Source organism: Argopecten irradians, chromosome 1 (assembly GCF_041381155.1).
Source record: "Argopecten irradians isolate NY chromosome 1, Ai_NY, whole genome shotgun sequence".
Classification (NCBI taxonomy): domain Eukaryota; kingdom Metazoa; phylum Mollusca; class Bivalvia; order Pectinida; family Pectinidae; genus Argopecten; species Argopecten irradians.
Window position 1 is genome coordinate 58,727,578 of NC_091134.1, and position 18,184 is coordinate 58,745,761.

The window sequence follows — 18,184 nt, forward strand, 5'->3', positions numbered from 1 at the left end:
ACTGTTTGTTACTGTGAGTAGGTATAAATCTGTACAATGAATGGTGTAGTGTAGGACTAATACTTACATGGTTGTTACTGTAAGTAGGTATAAATCTGTACAATGAATGGTGTAGTGTAGGACTAATACTTACATGGTTGTTACTGTAAGTAGGTATAAATCAGTACAGTGAATGTTGTAGTGTAGGACTAATACTTGCATGGTTGTTACTGTTTGTTACTGTGAGTAGGTATAAATCTGTACAATGAATGGTGTAGTGTAGGACTAATACTTACATGGTTGTTACTGTAAGTAGGTATAAATCTGTACAGTGAATGGTGTAGTGTAGGACTAATACTTACATGGTTGTTACTGTAAGTAGGTATAAATCTGTACAGTGAATGGTGTAGTGTAGGACTAATACTTACATGGTTGTTACTGTAAGTAGGTATAAATCTGTACAGTGAATGGTGTAGTGTAGGACTAATACTTACATGGTTGTTACTGTAAGCAGGTATAATCTGTACAATGAATGGTGTAGTGTAGGACTAATACTTACATAGTTGTTACTGTAAGTAGGTATAAATCAGTACAGTGAATGGTGTAGTGTAGGACTAATACTTACATGGTTGTTACTGTGAGTAGGTATAAATCTGTACAATGGTGTAGTGTAGGACTAATACTTACATGGTTGTTACTGTAAGTAGGTATAAATCTGTACAATGAATGGTGTAGTGTAGGACTAATACTTACATGGTTGTTACTGTAAGTAGGTATAAATCTGTACAGTGAATGGTGTAGTGTAGGACTAATACTTACATGGTTGTTACTGTAAGTAGGTATAAATCTGTACAATGAATGGTGTAGTATAGGACTAATACTTACATGGTTGTTACTGTAAGTAGGTATAAATCTGTACAATGAATGGTGTAGTGTAGGACTAATACTTACATGGTTGTTACTGTAAGTAGGTATAAATCTGTACAATGGTGTAGTGTAGGACTAATACTTACATGGTTGTTACTGTGAGTAGGTATAAATCTGTACAATGGTGTAGTGTAGGACTAATACTTACATGGTTGTTACTGTAAGTAGGTATAAATCTGTACAATGAATGGTGTAGTGTAGGACTAATACTTACATGGTTGTTACTGTAAGTAGGTATAAATCAGTACAATGGTGTAGTGTAGGACTAATACTTACATGGTTGTTACTGTAAGTAGGTATAAATCAGTACAGTGAATGGTGTAGTGCAGGACTAATACTTACATGGTTGTTACTGTAAGTAGGTATAAATCTGTACAGTGAATGGTGTAGTGTAGGACTAATACTTACATGGTTGTTACTGTAAGTAGGTATAATCTGTACAGTACAATGGTGTAGTGTAGGATTAATACTTACATGGTTGTTACTGTAAGTAGGTATAAATCAGTACAATGGTGTAGTGTAGGACTAATACTTACATGGTTGTTACTGTAAGCAGGTATAAATCTGTACAATGAATGGTGTAGTATAGGACTAATACTTACATGGTTGTTACTGCAAGTAGGTATAAATCAGTAAAATGGTGTAGTGTAGGACTAATACTTACATGGTTGTTACTGCAGGTAGGTATAAATCAGTAAAATGGTGTAGTGTAGGACTAATACTTACATGGTTGTTACTGTAAGCAGGTATAAATCAGTACAATGGTGTAGTGTAGGACTAATACTTACACGGTTGTTACTGTAAGCAGGTATAAATCTGTACAATGAATGGTGTAGTATAGGACTAATACTTACATGGTTGTTACTGTAAGCAGGTATAAATCTGTACAATGAATGGTGTAGTGTAGGACTAATACTTACATGGTTGTTACTGTAAGTAGGTATAAATCTGTACAATGAATGGTGTAGTATAGGACTAATACTTACATGGTTGTTACTGTAAGTAGGTATAAATCAGTAAAATGGTGTAGTGTAGGACTAATACTTACATGGTTGTTACTGTAAGTAGGTATAAATCTGTACAATGAATGGTGTAGTATAGGACTAATACTTATACATGGTTGTTACTGTAAGTAGATATAAATCTGTAAAATGGTGTAGTATAGGACTAATACTTACTTTGATTCCACTGGAAATGGTTCATACAGAAACTTCTTGTAGAAATGTTTCTTTATATCATGTACAAGTATGACCGCTACACCTTGGTCATCAAACTGTGGACGTCCAGCTCGTCCCATCATCTGGAGAACATCTGTCAATTAAAAGTCATATATCATATAAACATCATATCCATTAAGTGTTCTATGGATATAAGATTTTGATTTAGGAATTAGATGTGGTTTTTTTTTAGTACATAAGTGTAATACTTAGCGGATCTTACATGAGTGACTATGCTATATGAAATTTATGAAATGTGCTCAATAATTTGGTATGCCATGAGCCTTTAGGGGAGTTGCATATCAGATTATTTGACGGATTTGATAAATTTCATATCACATAGTCACAAGCGTAAGATTCTATTTATCACAATAGAAATATAAGTAAAAATTTAGATTTCGTCACTATATAATTAGAGAAGCAATCCGGATCGAATGTGATATCTCCATCTACTGAGACAATCATGCAACATCATATATAGATTATGACTTCAAAACTACCTGTGACGTCATAATAGTGTTATTACACACCTGTCTTACAATATTTATGACATGGTCGTATGACATGGCTGGATGGGCTAGTTATGTGATAAAACTTCTTGGATTTTTTTCAATCAAATTGTTATCGATCTGAACCAAAAATCTCAACCAAAAATGCATAATTATAAAACTAAATCAGTAGCAACTTTAGCAGAAGCCTTGAATAAGTTAATTATTTCCTTGATAAAACCAATAACCTTAGTTCTTTATACATGTACTTATTCTTTAGAAAATTATCTACCAGACATGTTAACCTTTGGTGAGCAAAAAGAGGTAGATTTTTGACTCCAAAGCGGTAGCATTACACGCGGCATTTTTCGCGACGCGTCAGAGATGTATAAATATCAATAATATGCAAAATAATTACAAAAAACATATTTTGTTAACAAATTATGCTTTAACTTTAATTATTACCACAGGCCTTGCATGGTGGCTCATTTTGTATTATTTAAATGTTAATTAAGGCTTACATTACATTTAGAAGACGAAAAATGCCAATAAATACATTGTATACTTTTATTTCAATGCTATTTATCACCTTTTTTAATTATACATTTTGTCTATTTGTTTTGGGTTTTTTTTCACTTTTTTTTTTAATACATACTGGACTCATTTTTCTTTGATTTATGCAAGAAAAAATACAAATATTTGTTTCTCAAATTTACACCAATATTCTAGAGAAATTATCACTCTGAAAAAAATAATAACTTTTTTTTTAGTGATATGCTGAAAAAATATACCAAAATCCGGATCCTTTATTAGAACCACCCCATTCCAAAATGGCGGCCATTACGATTGCAAAGTTTATGATTTTCAGCAGACACTGTATGCCTATTTTACATTAAAAACGTGAGTAAATCATTTCAATTATAAGTAGTGTTTGTTTTTGAAATGATGCTTACTAGTTTTAAGCACAAAATTTATTGAAAGGCCAGATGATTGTTTCCTTACGGTAGGCCTACGTAACACACATCGTTACACTCAAGACACAAGTGACACCACCAAGCCAAGGTGGAACTAGCCCCAGGCTGCTAATTAGCACAGTGGGTGTTGGTCAGGGAGTGTTCACACCTCCTTTGTTTACTTAATTATGAAGCAAGTCAGCCTACTCAGTCTGGTATGCATTTTGAAGCCACCATGGCAGCCCCAACCGACTATGAAAAATTCAGAAATCGGAAGAAAAAAAATGAAGACGATGTTTTGCAGAAATCGGAAATATTTGGATATTAAAGCGGTAGGCGGAATATCAGTCTCAAAAAGCTGGTAGACTTCCGCCAGAATCGGTAGGGTTTAACATGTCTGATCTACAGATTTGGATCACACCAAATTCTGAATAGGTGTACTTGCTTTTGCTATTATACTTTATCTTCTATCATTAAGTTTTTGTTCTGCTATAGAAATATCAATATTATTGTGTTACATTAAAAGGGTGTCTTACCGGTGATAGGAAAGTCCACATATCTTCTGGTCTTGCCATCAAAGAATTCTGTTCCCTTGACAACAACTAGATGGGCAGGGAAATTGACACCCCAGGCTAGAGTGCTTGTCGCAATCAATACCTGGAAAAGATAGATTCTGTAAAGAGATGCCTGGAATATCACATCAATGGTCATAGATAATTGTAACATCTCAACTATGTATACTATAAACATACTGAATTTAGCAATAGTTTTCACGCTATCTTTGAACAGCTAATTCTATGTACGGAGCTAAATTTTGTTAAAAGTCTAGTATTGCATCACCAAATTAATTCCCCTAATATAAATCCACGCTAATAAATCAAGGTTTACAGTTTTTCGCATTTGTGTCAAAATTTGAAAGCACACCAATAAGCACTTATAGCAGTGAGTTTGTTTTAATATTCTAGAGACTGGTGGCCAGTCTAGGATTTCTTCAACAAAGGAGACCTAATACAATTTGTCAGTCAATAGGCTAACTAGAGTTACTGCCCTTACACCACATACTCTTATTACAAGATTGTATTATGAACTTTTCATTAGTCATATAAAGACTTTTCCTTATGTGTATCTTATGAAAATTTAATCAATATTAGCAAGTGTATAGCTTACAATATTCAATTCTACTGATCAAGTGCTTTTTTTAATTCTGATGTTGATACTAATGCATCCTCTTTCAAAATGTCATTTGGTAAAAATAGAACATTGTGATTGCAACTCTTAGCTTAATTACTTCAATTTCATGAAATAGAGTTTGTAAATGTAACCATAAATTCACATCAGATTTGTTGGGATATAGAGAAATGTTTGTGAGAAGGAAGCCTGTTCTATACCCTTATATCTGAATACTTCTGCATAATCTCTGAGTATCACACTTACCTGTATTTTCTGGTTCACAAACAGCTCTTCCACCGATTTTCTGTCACGCTCTTGGAGACCCGCATGATGGATGCCGATACCAAATGCCAGCGTCAGCTTGAGATTCGTGTCCCTTATACCACCAATCAAGTTCTCCATCTGAAACCAAAAGTAAAACTTGTTAAAAAGAGAAAATTAAAACAAAATATATTTTCCATTAAAAAAGTGATGACCATACAGAAAGTTTGGAAACTGTACTTGTAATGTAAGCTTTCAGTTGTAGATAAATGTAGGGTGTAGACTGGGATACAGTCATTGCTTAACATAACAAGGTATGATTAGTAATTAATTCAATAAACTCAGTAAATAAACCCATGATTCCATTAAAGATTAGATGATAAGATGAAGGTAAAACAGAATACCATAAGGTCATGACTTATCAATCAATCCCACTAAAATGTTCACCACATTCACATAATTAATCATCAAACTCTATGAGTCTAACTGGATACCAACACATACATCTAAGTGTAACTGAAAACTGGAGGTGAAGGGAAACCACTCGTTCATAATCAACACCATTATCTTTATCACTGTAAGAATCATCACCATTATCTTTATCACCTGTATATCACGAATCATCACCATTATCTTTATCTACACTGTAAGAATCATCACCATTATCTTTATCACTGTAAGAATCATCACCATTATCTTTATCACTGTAAGAATCATCACCATTATCTTTATCACTGTAAGAATCATCACCATTATCTTTATCACTGTAAGAATCATCACCATTATCTTTATCACTGTAAGAATCATCACCATTATCTTTATCACTGTAAGAATCATCACCATTATCTTTATCACTGTAAGAATCATCACCATTATCTTTATCACTGTAAGAATCATCACCATTATCTTTATCACTGTAAGAATCAACACCATTATCTTTATCACTGTAAGAATCATCACCATTATCTTTATCACTGTAAGAATCATCACCATTATCTTTATCACTGTAAGAATCATCACCATTATCTTTATCACTGTAAGAATCATCACCATTATCTTTATCACTGTAAGAATCATCACCATTATCTTTATCACTGTAAGAATCATCACCATTATCTTTATCACTGTAAGAATCATCACCATTATCTTTATCACTGTAAGAATCATCACCATTATCTTTATCACTGTAAGAATCATCACCATTATCTTTATCACTGTAAGAATCATCACCATTATCTTTATCACTGTAAGAATCATCACATTATCTTATCACTTAAATCACCCATTACTTTATCACTGTAAGAATCATCTCCATCTATATCTTTATCACTGTAAGAATCATCACCATTATCTTTATCACTGTAAGAATCATCACCATTATCTTTATCACTGTAAGAATCTCACCATTATCTTTATCATCACCATTATCTTTATCACTGTAAGAAATCATCTTTATCCATTATCTTTATCAACTGTAAGAATCATCACCATTATCTTTATCACTGTAAGAATCATCACCATTATCTTTATCACTGTAAGAATCATCACCATTATCTTTATCACTGTAAGAATCAACACCATTATCTTTATCACTGTAAGACCAATCTTATCACGTGAATCCACCATTATCTTTATCACTGTAAGAATCATCACCATTATCTTTATCACTGTAAGAATCGTCACCATTATCTTTATCACTGTAAGAAATCACCATTATCTTTACCATGTAAGAATCTCACCATTATCTTTATCACTGTAAGAATCAATCACCATTATCTTTATCACTGTAAGAATCATCACCATTATCTTTATCACTGTAAGAATCATCACCATTATCTTTATCACTGTAAGAATCATCACCATTATCTTTATCACTGTAAGAATCATCACCATTATCTTTATCACTGTAAGAATCATCACCATTATCTTTATCACTGTAAGAATCATCACCATTATCTTTATCACTGTAAGAATCCATCACCATTATCTTTATCACTGTAAGAATCATCACCATTATCTTTATCACTGTAAGAATCATCACCATTATCTTTATCACTGTAAGAATCATCACCATTATCTTTATCACTGTAAGAATCATCACCATTATCTTTATCACTGTAAGAATCATCACCATTATCTTTATCACTGTAAGAATCATCACCATTATCTTTATCACTGTAAGAATCATCACCATTATCTTTATCACTGTAAGAATCATCACCATTATCTTTATCACTGTAAGAATCATCACCATTATCTTTATCACTGTAAGAATCATCACCATTATCTTTATCACTGTAAGAATCATCACCATTATCTTTATCACTGTAAGAATCATCACCATTATCTTTATCACTGTAAGAATCATCACCATTATCTTTATCACTGTAAGAATCATCACCATTATCTTTATCACTGTAAGAATCATCACCATTATCTTTATCACTGTAAGAATCATCACCATTATCTTTATCACTGTAAGAATCATCACCATTATCTTTATCACTGTAAGAATCATCACCATTATCTTTATCACTGTAAGAATCATCACCATTATCTTTATCACTGTAAGAATCATCACCATTATCTTTATCACTGTAAGAATCAACACCATTATCTTTATCACTGTAAGAATCAACACCATTATCTTTATCACTGTAAGAATCAACACCATTATCTTTATCACTGTAAGAATCAACACCATTATCTTTATCACTGTAAGAATCAACACCATTATCTTTATCACTGTAAGAATCATCACCATTATCTTTATCACTGTAAGAATGTCACCATTATCTTTATCACTGTAAGAATCGTCACCATTATCTTTATCACTGTAAGAATCGTCACCATTATCTTTATCACTGTAAGAATCATCACCATTATATTTATCACTGTAAGAATCATCACCATTATCTTTATCACTGTAAGAATCAACACCATTATCTTTATCACTGTAAGAATCATCATCTCACTATCATTATCCTGTAAGAATCAACACCATTATCTTTATCACTGTAAGAATCATCACCATTATCTTTATCACTGTAAGAATCATCACCATTATCTTATCACTGTAAGAATCATCACCATTATCTTTATCACTGTAAAAATCAACACCATTATCTTTATCACTGTAAGAATCAACACCATTATCTTTATCACTGTAAGAATCAACACCATTATCTTTATCACTGTAAGAATCATCACCATTATCTTTATCACTGTAAGAATTATCTTTACCATGTATCACCATTATCTTTATCACTGTAAGAATCGTCACCATTATCTTTATCACTGTAAGAAAACACCATTATCTTTATCAATGTAAGAATCAACATTATCTTTATCATGTAAGAATCATCACCATTATCTTTATTACTGTAAGAATCATCACCATTATCTTTATCACTGTAAGAATCACACCATTATCTTTATCACTGTAAGAATCATCACCATTATCTTTATCACTGTAAGAATCATCACCATTATCTTTATCACTGTAAGAATCATCACCATTATCTTTATCACTGTAAGAATCGTCACCATTATCTTTATCACTGTAAGAATCATCACCATTATCTTTATCACTGTAAGAATCATCACCATTATCTTTATCACTGTAAGAATCGTCACCATTATCTTTATCACTGTAAGAATCGTCACCATTATCTTTATCACTGTAAGAATCATCTCCATTATCTTTATCACTGTAAGAATCATCTCCATTATCTTTATCACTGTAAGAATCATCACCATTATCTTATATCGCTGTAAGAATCAACATTCTTTGATATCTAAAACTCAGTCTTGATATAATATCTACCAAATATAATTTTGTATTGAATTGTCAGACAGACCCACATTTCTCAAAAAAGCAATAAATGTCTACTTAAAGTCCCAATATCAGTATCTGTCTTAGGTTTTTTCATGATTTAAAAGAAGGTTGAAAAAAATATCCTGTTGTAAATCATGAGGGGTCAGGAATAAATCGAAGTCAAAATGAGCAATAATGATATCGGGGTCGAATCTAACTTGACTTTTTGTTGAAGTTACGTATAGTGTGGCTTTAAGGCAAAACTTAAGTCATTTAACTTAAATGATAATGAAAAAAAAGTTTGTTGACCAACTTTCAAGTACAATGTAAACAGCTTTACAGCTTTGTAAAGTTCAGTGTTAAAAGTCAGTTTAATCTCTGGAAGCTTTAACAACATTTAGCTTATTCTCAAGTAGCTTTACTACCAGTCAGCTTATTCTCTTATAGCTTTTCTAATATTCAGCTTATTCTCTTGTAGCTTTACTGTCATTTAGCTTATTCTCTTGTAGCTTTACTAATATTCAGCTTATTCTCTTTTAGCCTACCATAATTCAGCTTATTCTTTTGTAGCTTTACTATCATTTAGCTTATTCTCTTGTAGCTTTACTAATATTCAGCTTATCCAAGCTTAAATATCAACATTCAGCTTATTCTCTTGTAACTTTACCAACAATCAGCTTATTCTCTTGTAGCTTTACCATCATTCAGCTTGTTCTCTTGTAGGTTTTACTAACATTCAGCTTATCCAAACTTTAAATATCAACATTCAGCTTATTCTCTTGTAGCTTTACCAACATTCAGCTTATTCTATAATGTAACTTTTCTACATTAAGCTTAATGTCTTGGAGTTTCATTTAAATTAAGCTACTTGATTGTCTTGTCAATTTCCTAAATTTCAGCTAACTGTCTTTTGACCTCTATTCAGCTTATAACACCATTGTTTTACCACCATCCCGCTTATTTTTTACTGATGTAAAGCTCAATTATTCTTTGTACAAAACCCTGTTCTTCAAAACTGATCTCAAAGATTCCCTGTTTCTCTATACAGAATATCCTGTCTTTAGATACCATTAAAACAGCCTGCGTCTGCTTCCACACCCGACTCCCGACAAACAGCTATTCTTTTATCCTCATCCATCTAGGTTTTTTTTTATTCTTTCACTCTCTCGCCTCAGGGTCACTATCTCAGCTCTCACTAACGAGGTAGAAAGCACAGCAGACAGTTCCAAAAGGTTAACCTTGAGCTTTAAGTCTCTAATTTGTGTGCTAATTCAACAAGAAAATCTAATTTCCTTCGATCTCTATAGAAACTAAAGAGCTGTTTTATTTCAGCAGAAACTCAAACAGTATAATTTAAATAAAACCGATGATCACTTTGGTGCTTTTACACAGACAAAAATCTTCTTTCTATCTCTTTCATTTTCTGTTCATGTAATTTCATCAAGAGATAAAAGGATTTTCTCATCAAATTTAATGGTTTGATCTCTATACCATTGTCTCCAATAACAGCTAACACTAAAGGTCTGTATAATTATTAGATTATTTGAACAAGCAATCATTAGAGATGAGACCGTCCTTGACAAATTAAATCAACTGTATCACATATAAAGTGGTGTTAGGATGACTGTATAGGTTTTGCCTTCAGTCTTAAGTCAGCTTTAAAACACTACCTCTAAACCAGTTAAATATTTTCTAGAATGGAGTCATTTTTATCAGATATCAGTAAATAATTATGTGAAAATATGTTATGTATAAATTTTTTCTTTCATCATTACAAATGCATTCATTCCCCCAACATGGCTATATTAAAACCCGAATATAAAAGTCAGAAACATGGCATTTTAAAAACAAAGACGACATATTTATGGGGAATGAATTCTCCCTAATAAAAGCATCATATACCAAAATATGAAACAAAATTTCCAACCATATTTTTATTTTTTATGTAAATGATAATCCCCTAATGATAGCTGAACCACAAACTCATCTGTTATACTGTAAGCTGATCGAGTTACAAAGGATTATACTTATGGCCTTTTTGACCATTAATTGATCGCAGAGTTATATCCAGGTAATCATATGTAGGTGATAAAAAAGAACAATTAAGGTTCTCAGTCACCTCAAGGATACATTAAAGAACAGGATCATTATTGATTCATAGAAAATTTATGAATATTTGTGCAGTCGTTGTTACACCTCAGGGAACAATGTTCTATCACTATAGTCAAGGTGTCCTACATTCTACAACTTATTGTCATCAACTTCTGTGTCAAGAGTGAAAGCCCACATATGGAAGTTGTCAGGTACACAACATTGGCAGATTTTTTTCCTTGGATACAACAATACTTTGTTCCATCAATGAAAACCACCATAATGATGTTAACTCAAAATTAGACAGTAAAGCTGCTAGAAAATATTTTTGCGATTTTGTAAAACATTGCTAAGGTCATTAAAAATGTGATTGTAAAATATTGAAAAAAAAAAAATATATGAATACTGGTAATATACGTTCTTGAAGGAAGAGATCAGAATTAAAAAAAAAAAATAAAAAATCATCAATTTATTTCTTAATAAAATAAATATTGCAAATTATTTGAACCACCAAAATAACTTTATTTTGTATAGGATCTACACACAAACTAAACCAGAACCGTTCAGGATCTACACACAAACTGGACTGGAACTGTATAGGATCTGCACACAAACTGGACTGGAACTGTATAGGATCTACACACAAACTGGACTGGAACTGTATATGATCTACACACAAACTGGACTAGAACTGTATAGGACTGTACTCTGACACACAAACTGGACTAGAACTGTATAGGATCTACACACAAACTGGACTAGAACTGTATAGGATCTACACACAAACTGGACTGAACGTAGGATCTACACACAAACTGGACAAACTGGACATGACTGAACTGTATAGGATCTACTACACACAAACTGGACTAGAACTGTATAGGATCTACACACACATCTACACACAAACTGGACTGGAACCGTATAGGATCTACACACAAACTGGACTGGAACTGTATAGGATCTACACACAAACTGGACTGGAACTGTATAGGATCTACACACAAACTGGACTGGAACTGTATAGGATCTACACACAAACTGGACTGGAACTGTATAGGATCTACACACAAACTGGACTAGAACCGTATAGGATCTACACACAAACTGGACTGGAACTGTATAGGATCTACACACAAACTGGACTGGAACTGTATAGGATCTACACACAAACTGGACTGGAACTGTATAGGATCTACACACAAACTGGACTGGAACTGTATAGGATCTACACACAAACTGGACTGGAACCGTATAGGATCTACACACAAACTGGACTGGAACTGTATAGGATCTACACACAAACTGGACTAGAACTGTATAGGATCTACACACAAAACTGGACTGGAACTGTATAGGATCTACACACAAACTGGACTAGAACTGTATAGGATCTACACACAAACTGGACTGGAACTGTATAGGATCTACACACAAACTGGACTGGAACTGTATAGGATCTACACACAAACTGGACTAGAACTGTATAGGATCTACACACACATCTACACACAAACTGGACTAGAACTGTATAGGATCTACACACAAACTGGACTAGAACCGTATAGGATCTACACACAAACTGGACTAGAACCGTATAGGATCTACACACAAACTGGACTGGAACTGTATAGGATCTACACACAAACTGGACTAGAACCGTATAGGATCTACACACAAACTGGACTAGAACTGTATAGGATCTACACACAAACTGGACTGGAACTGTATAGGATCTACACACAAACTGGACTGGAACTAGAACTGTATAGGATCTACACACAAACTGGACTAGAACCGTATAGGATCTACACACAAACTGGACTAGAACTGTATAGGATCTACACACAAACTGGACTAGAACCGTATAGGATCTACACACAAACTGGACTAGAACTGTATAGGATCTACACACAAACTGGACTAGAACTGTATAGGATCTACACACAAACTGGACTAGAACTGTATAGGATCTACACACAAACTGGACTAGAACCGTATAGGATCTACACACAAACTGGACTAGAACTGTATAGGATCTACACACAAACTGGACTAGAACCGTATAGGATCTACACACAAACTGGACTAGAACTGTATAGGATCTACACACAAACTGGACTGGAACCGTATAGGATCTACACACAAACTGGACTAGAACTGTATAGGATCTACACACAAACTGGACTAGAACCGTATAGGATCTACACACAAACTGGACTAGAATGTATAGGATCTACACACAAACTGGACTGGAACTGTATAGGATCTACACACAAACTGGACTGGAACCGTATAGGATCTACACACAAACTGGACTGGAACTGTATAGGATCTACACACAAACTGGACTAGAACGTATAGGATCTACACACAAACTGGACTGGAACTGTATAGGATCTACACACAAACTGGACTGGAACTGTATAGGATCTACACACAAACTGGACTAGAACCGTATAGGATCTACACACAAACTGGACTAGAACTGTATAGGATCTACACACAAACTGGACTAGAACCGTATAGGATCTACACACAAACTGGACTGGAACTGTATAGGATCTACACACAAACTGGACTGGAACTGTATAGGATCTACACACAAACTGGACTGGAACTGTATAGGATCTACACACAAACTGGACTGGAACTGTATAGGATCTACACACAAACTGGACTGGAACTGTATAGGATCTACACACAAACTGGACTGGAACCGTATAGGATCTACACACAAACTGGACTGGAACCGTATAGGATCTACACACAAACTGGACTGGAACTGTATAGGATCTACACACAAACTGGACTGGAACCGTATAGGATCTACACACAAACTGGACTGGAACTGTATAGGATCTACACACAAACTGGACTGGAACTGTATAGGATCTACACACAAACTGGACTGGAACTGTATAGGATCTACACACAAACTGGACTAGAACCGTATAGGATCTACACACAAACTGGACTAGAACTGTATAGGATCTACACACAAACTGGACTGGAACTGTATAGGATCTACACACAAACTGGACTGGAACTGTATAGGATCTACACACAAACTGGACTGGAACCGTATAGGATCTACACACAAACTGGACTAGAACTGTATAGGATCTACACACAAACTGGACTAGGTTACACACTGATAGACTGTATAGGATCTACACACAAACTGGACTAGAACCGTATAGGATCTACACACAAACTGGACTGGAACTGTATAGGATCTACACACAAACTGGACTGGAACTGTATAGGATCTACACACAAACTGGACTGGAACTGTATAGGATCTACACACAAACTGGACTAGAACCGTATAGGATCTACACACAAACTGGACTAGAACCGTATAGGATCTACACACAAACTGGACTAGAACCGTATAGGATCTACACACAAACTGGACTGGAACTGTATAGGATCTACACACAAACTGGACTGGAACTGTATAGGATCTACACACAAACTGGACTAGAACCGTATAGGATCTACACACAAACTGGACTGTAACTGTATAGGATCTACACTCAAACTGGACTGGAACTGTATAGGATCTACACACAAACTGGACTGGAACTGTATAGGATCTACACACAAACTGGACTAGAACCGTATAGGATCTATACACAAACTGGACAAGGACCGTATAGGATCTACACACAAACTGGACTGGAACTGTATAGGATCTACACACAAACTGGACTGGAACTGTATAGGATCTACACACAAACTGGACTAGAACTGTGTAGGATCTATACACAAACTGGACTAGGACCGTATAGGATCTACACACAAACTGGACTAGAACCAAACACTAACTCTACAATGATCAAATCAAAAAGACGACCAGATGACCTAAATAAGAACTGCTTACCTCAATTTATTCCTATGACTGTATGAAGGTCATACTGCCCTACACAGATAATAGAATTGTCCAGTGGGATGTGACACAATCATAGTTTCTAAAGATCATGATTCATCAATTGTTAATGGGATTTGACCTTTGTCAGGGCCGTCACGACTGAGACTGACACGTGCTAGCTGGACCGTGATAATGGTATACCTAATCATTGACTTTGAAAACAGACAGCTCTTATAAACAAGTCTATTTTCTGTGTCAATTCCAAATCCTGTTACCATTCAAGGTTGCTATTGTTGATGCCTTCCTTTGGTACTACCAGATAATATATAAAATATCTGTGTGTACTTTCAATTGTTGATGCCTTCCTTTGGTACTACCAGATAATATATAAAATATCTGTGTGTACTTTATTTCATGGTTAGCCGATGGAACAATAGTGACTATATGTTATATGAAACAAATATCTTTGATTTTAGATCACTAAAACATTAGCACTGTAAAACCTGGATTGGAATCCTTCACTAAAACTTTAGCACTGTAAAACCTGGATTGGAATCCTTCACTAAAACATTAGAACTGTAAAACCTGGATTGGAATCCTTCACTAAAACATTAGCACTGTAAAACCTGGATTGGAATCCTTCACTAAAACTTTAGAACTGTAAAACCTGGATTGGAATCCTTCAATAAAACATTAACACTGTAAAACCTGGATTGGAATCCTTCACTAAAACATTAGCACTGTAAAACCTGGATTGGAATCCTTCACTAAAACTTTAGCACTGTTAAACCTGGATTGGAATCCTTCACTAAAACATTAGCACTGTAAAACCTTAATTGGAATCCTTCACTAAAACTTTAGAACTGTAAAACCTGGATTGGAATCCTTCACTAAAACATTAGAACTGTAAAACCTGGATTGGAATCCTTCACTAAATTATTAGAACTGTAAAACCTGGATTGGAATCCTTCACTAAAACATTAGAACTGTAAAACCTGGATTGGAATCCTTCACTAAAACTTTAGCACTGTAAAACCTGGATTGGAATCCTTCACTAAAACATTAGAACTGTAAAACCTGGATTGGAATCCTTCACTAAAACATTAGAACTGTAAAACCTGGATTGGAATCCTTCACTAAAACATTAGAACTGTAAAACCTGGATTGGAATCCTTCACTAAAACTTAAGCACTGTAAAACCTGGATTGGAATCCTTCACTAAAACATTAGCACTGTAAAACCTGGATTGGAATCCTTCACTAAAACATTAGCACTGTAAAACCTGGGTTGGAATCCTTCACTAAATTATTAGAACTGTAAAACCTGGATTGGAATCCTTCACTAAAACATTAGAACTGTAAAACCTGGATTGGAATCCTTCACTAAAACTTTAGCACTGTAAAACCTGGATTGGAATCCTTCACTAAAACATTAGAACTGTAAAACCTGGATTGGAATCCTTCACTAAATTATTAGAACTGTAAAACCTGGATTGGAATCCTTCACTAAAATTAAGCACTGTAAAACCTGGATTGGAATCCTTCACTAAAACATTAGAACTGAAAACCTGGATTGGAATCCTTCACTAAATTATTAGAACTGTAAAACCTGGATTGGAATCCTTCACTAAAACATTAGAACTGTAAAACCTGGATTGGAATCCTTCACTAAAACTTTAGCACTGTAAAACCTGGATTGGAATCCTTCACTAAAACATTAGAACTGTAAAACCTGGATTGGAATCCTTCACTAAAACTTTAGCACTGTAAAACCTGGATTGGAATCCTTCACTAAAACATTAGCACTGTAAAACCTGGATTGGAATCCTTCACTAAAACATTAGCACTGTAAAACCTGGATTGGAATCCTTCACTAAAACATTAGAACTGTAAAACCTGGATTGGAATCCTTCACTAAAACATTAGCACTGTAAAACCTGGATTGGAATCCTTCACTAAAACATTAGCACTGTAAAACCTGGATTGGAATCCTTCACTAAAACATTAGCACTGTAAAACCTGGATTGGAATCCTTCACTAAAACTTTAGCACTGTAAAACCTGGATTGGAATCCTTCACTAAAACATTAGCACTGTAAAACCTTAATTGGAATCCTTCGCTAAAACTTTAGCACTGTAAAACCTAGATTGGAATCCTTCACTAAAACATTAGCACTGTAAAACCTGGATTGGAATCCTTCACTAAAACATTAGCACTGTAAAACCTGGATTGGAATCCTTCACTAAAACATTAGCACTGTAAAACCTTAATTGGAATCCTTCACTAAAACATTAGCACTGTAAAACCTGGATTGGAATCCTTCACTAAAACATTAGCACTGTAAAACCTGGATTGGAATCCTTCACTAAAACATTAGCACTGTAAAACCTGGATTGGAATCCTTCACTAAAACATTAGAACTGTAAAACCTGGATTGGAATCCTTCGCTAAAACTTTAGCACTGTAAAACCTGGATTGGAATCCTTCACTAAAACATTAGCACTGTAAAACCTGGATTGGAATCCTTCACTAAAACATTAGCACTGTAAAACCTGGATTGGAATCCTTCACTAAAACATTAGCACTGTAAAACCTGGATTGGAATCCTTCACTAAAACATTAGAACTGTAAAACCTGGATTGGAATCCTTCACTAAAACATTAGCACTGTAAAACCTGGATTGGAATCCTTCACTAAAACATTAGCACTGTAAAACCTGGATTGGAATCCTTCACTAAAACTTTAGCACTGTAAAACCTGGATTGGAATCCTTCACTAAAACATTAGCACTGTAAAACCTGGATTGGAATCCTTCACTAAAACATTAGCACTGTAAAACCTGGATTGGAATCCTTCGCTAAAACATTAGAACTGTAAAACCTGGATTGGAATCCTTCGCTAAAACTTTAGAACTGTAAAACCTGGATTGAAATCCTTCACTAAAACATTAGCACTGTAAAACCTGGATTGGAATCCTTCACTAAAACATTAGCACTGTAAAACCTGGATTGGAATCCTTCACTAAAACATTAGCACTGTAAAACCTGAATTGGAATCCTTCACTAAAACATTAGAACTGTAAAACCTGGATTGGAATCCTTCACTAAAACATTAGCACTGTAAAACCTGGATTGGAATCCTTCGCTAAAACATTAGAACTGTAAAACCTGGATTGGAATCCTTCGCTAAAACTTTAGAACTGTAAAACCTGGATTGGAATCCTTCACTAAAACATTAGCACTGTAAAACCTGGATTGGAATCCTTCGCTTAAAATTTAGAACTGTAAAACCTGGATTGGAATCCTTCAACATATACTCAGAAGCAGTAAACATCTTGGGTAGATTCCTTTATTACGGCCTATTCAACAGAAATACGGACATCTGACAACAACCTTAAAGGGTCCA

At 34.4% G+C, this 18,184-nt stretch overlaps 1 protein-coding gene across 1 annotated transcript in view; it reads right to left on the reverse strand.

Annotated features, from left to right (window-relative positions):
* The window catches only part of LOC138336107 (activating signal cointegrator 1 complex subunit 3-like), a 332,564-nt gene that overhangs the window by 153,129 nt on the left and 161,251 nt on the right, over window positions 1-18,184 (reverse strand). The window contains exons 32-34 of the mRNA XM_069285451.1: window positions 4,999-5,136; window positions 4,101-4,221; window positions 2,085-2,217 (exon numbers count right to left, since the gene is read on the reverse strand). Of these exons, the coding sequence (XP_069141552.1) occupies window positions 2,085-2,217; window positions 4,101-4,221; window positions 4,999-5,136 (392 nt within the window). The remainder of the gene's footprint in view (window positions 1-2,084; window positions 2,218-4,100; window positions 4,222-4,998; window positions 5,137-18,184) is intronic.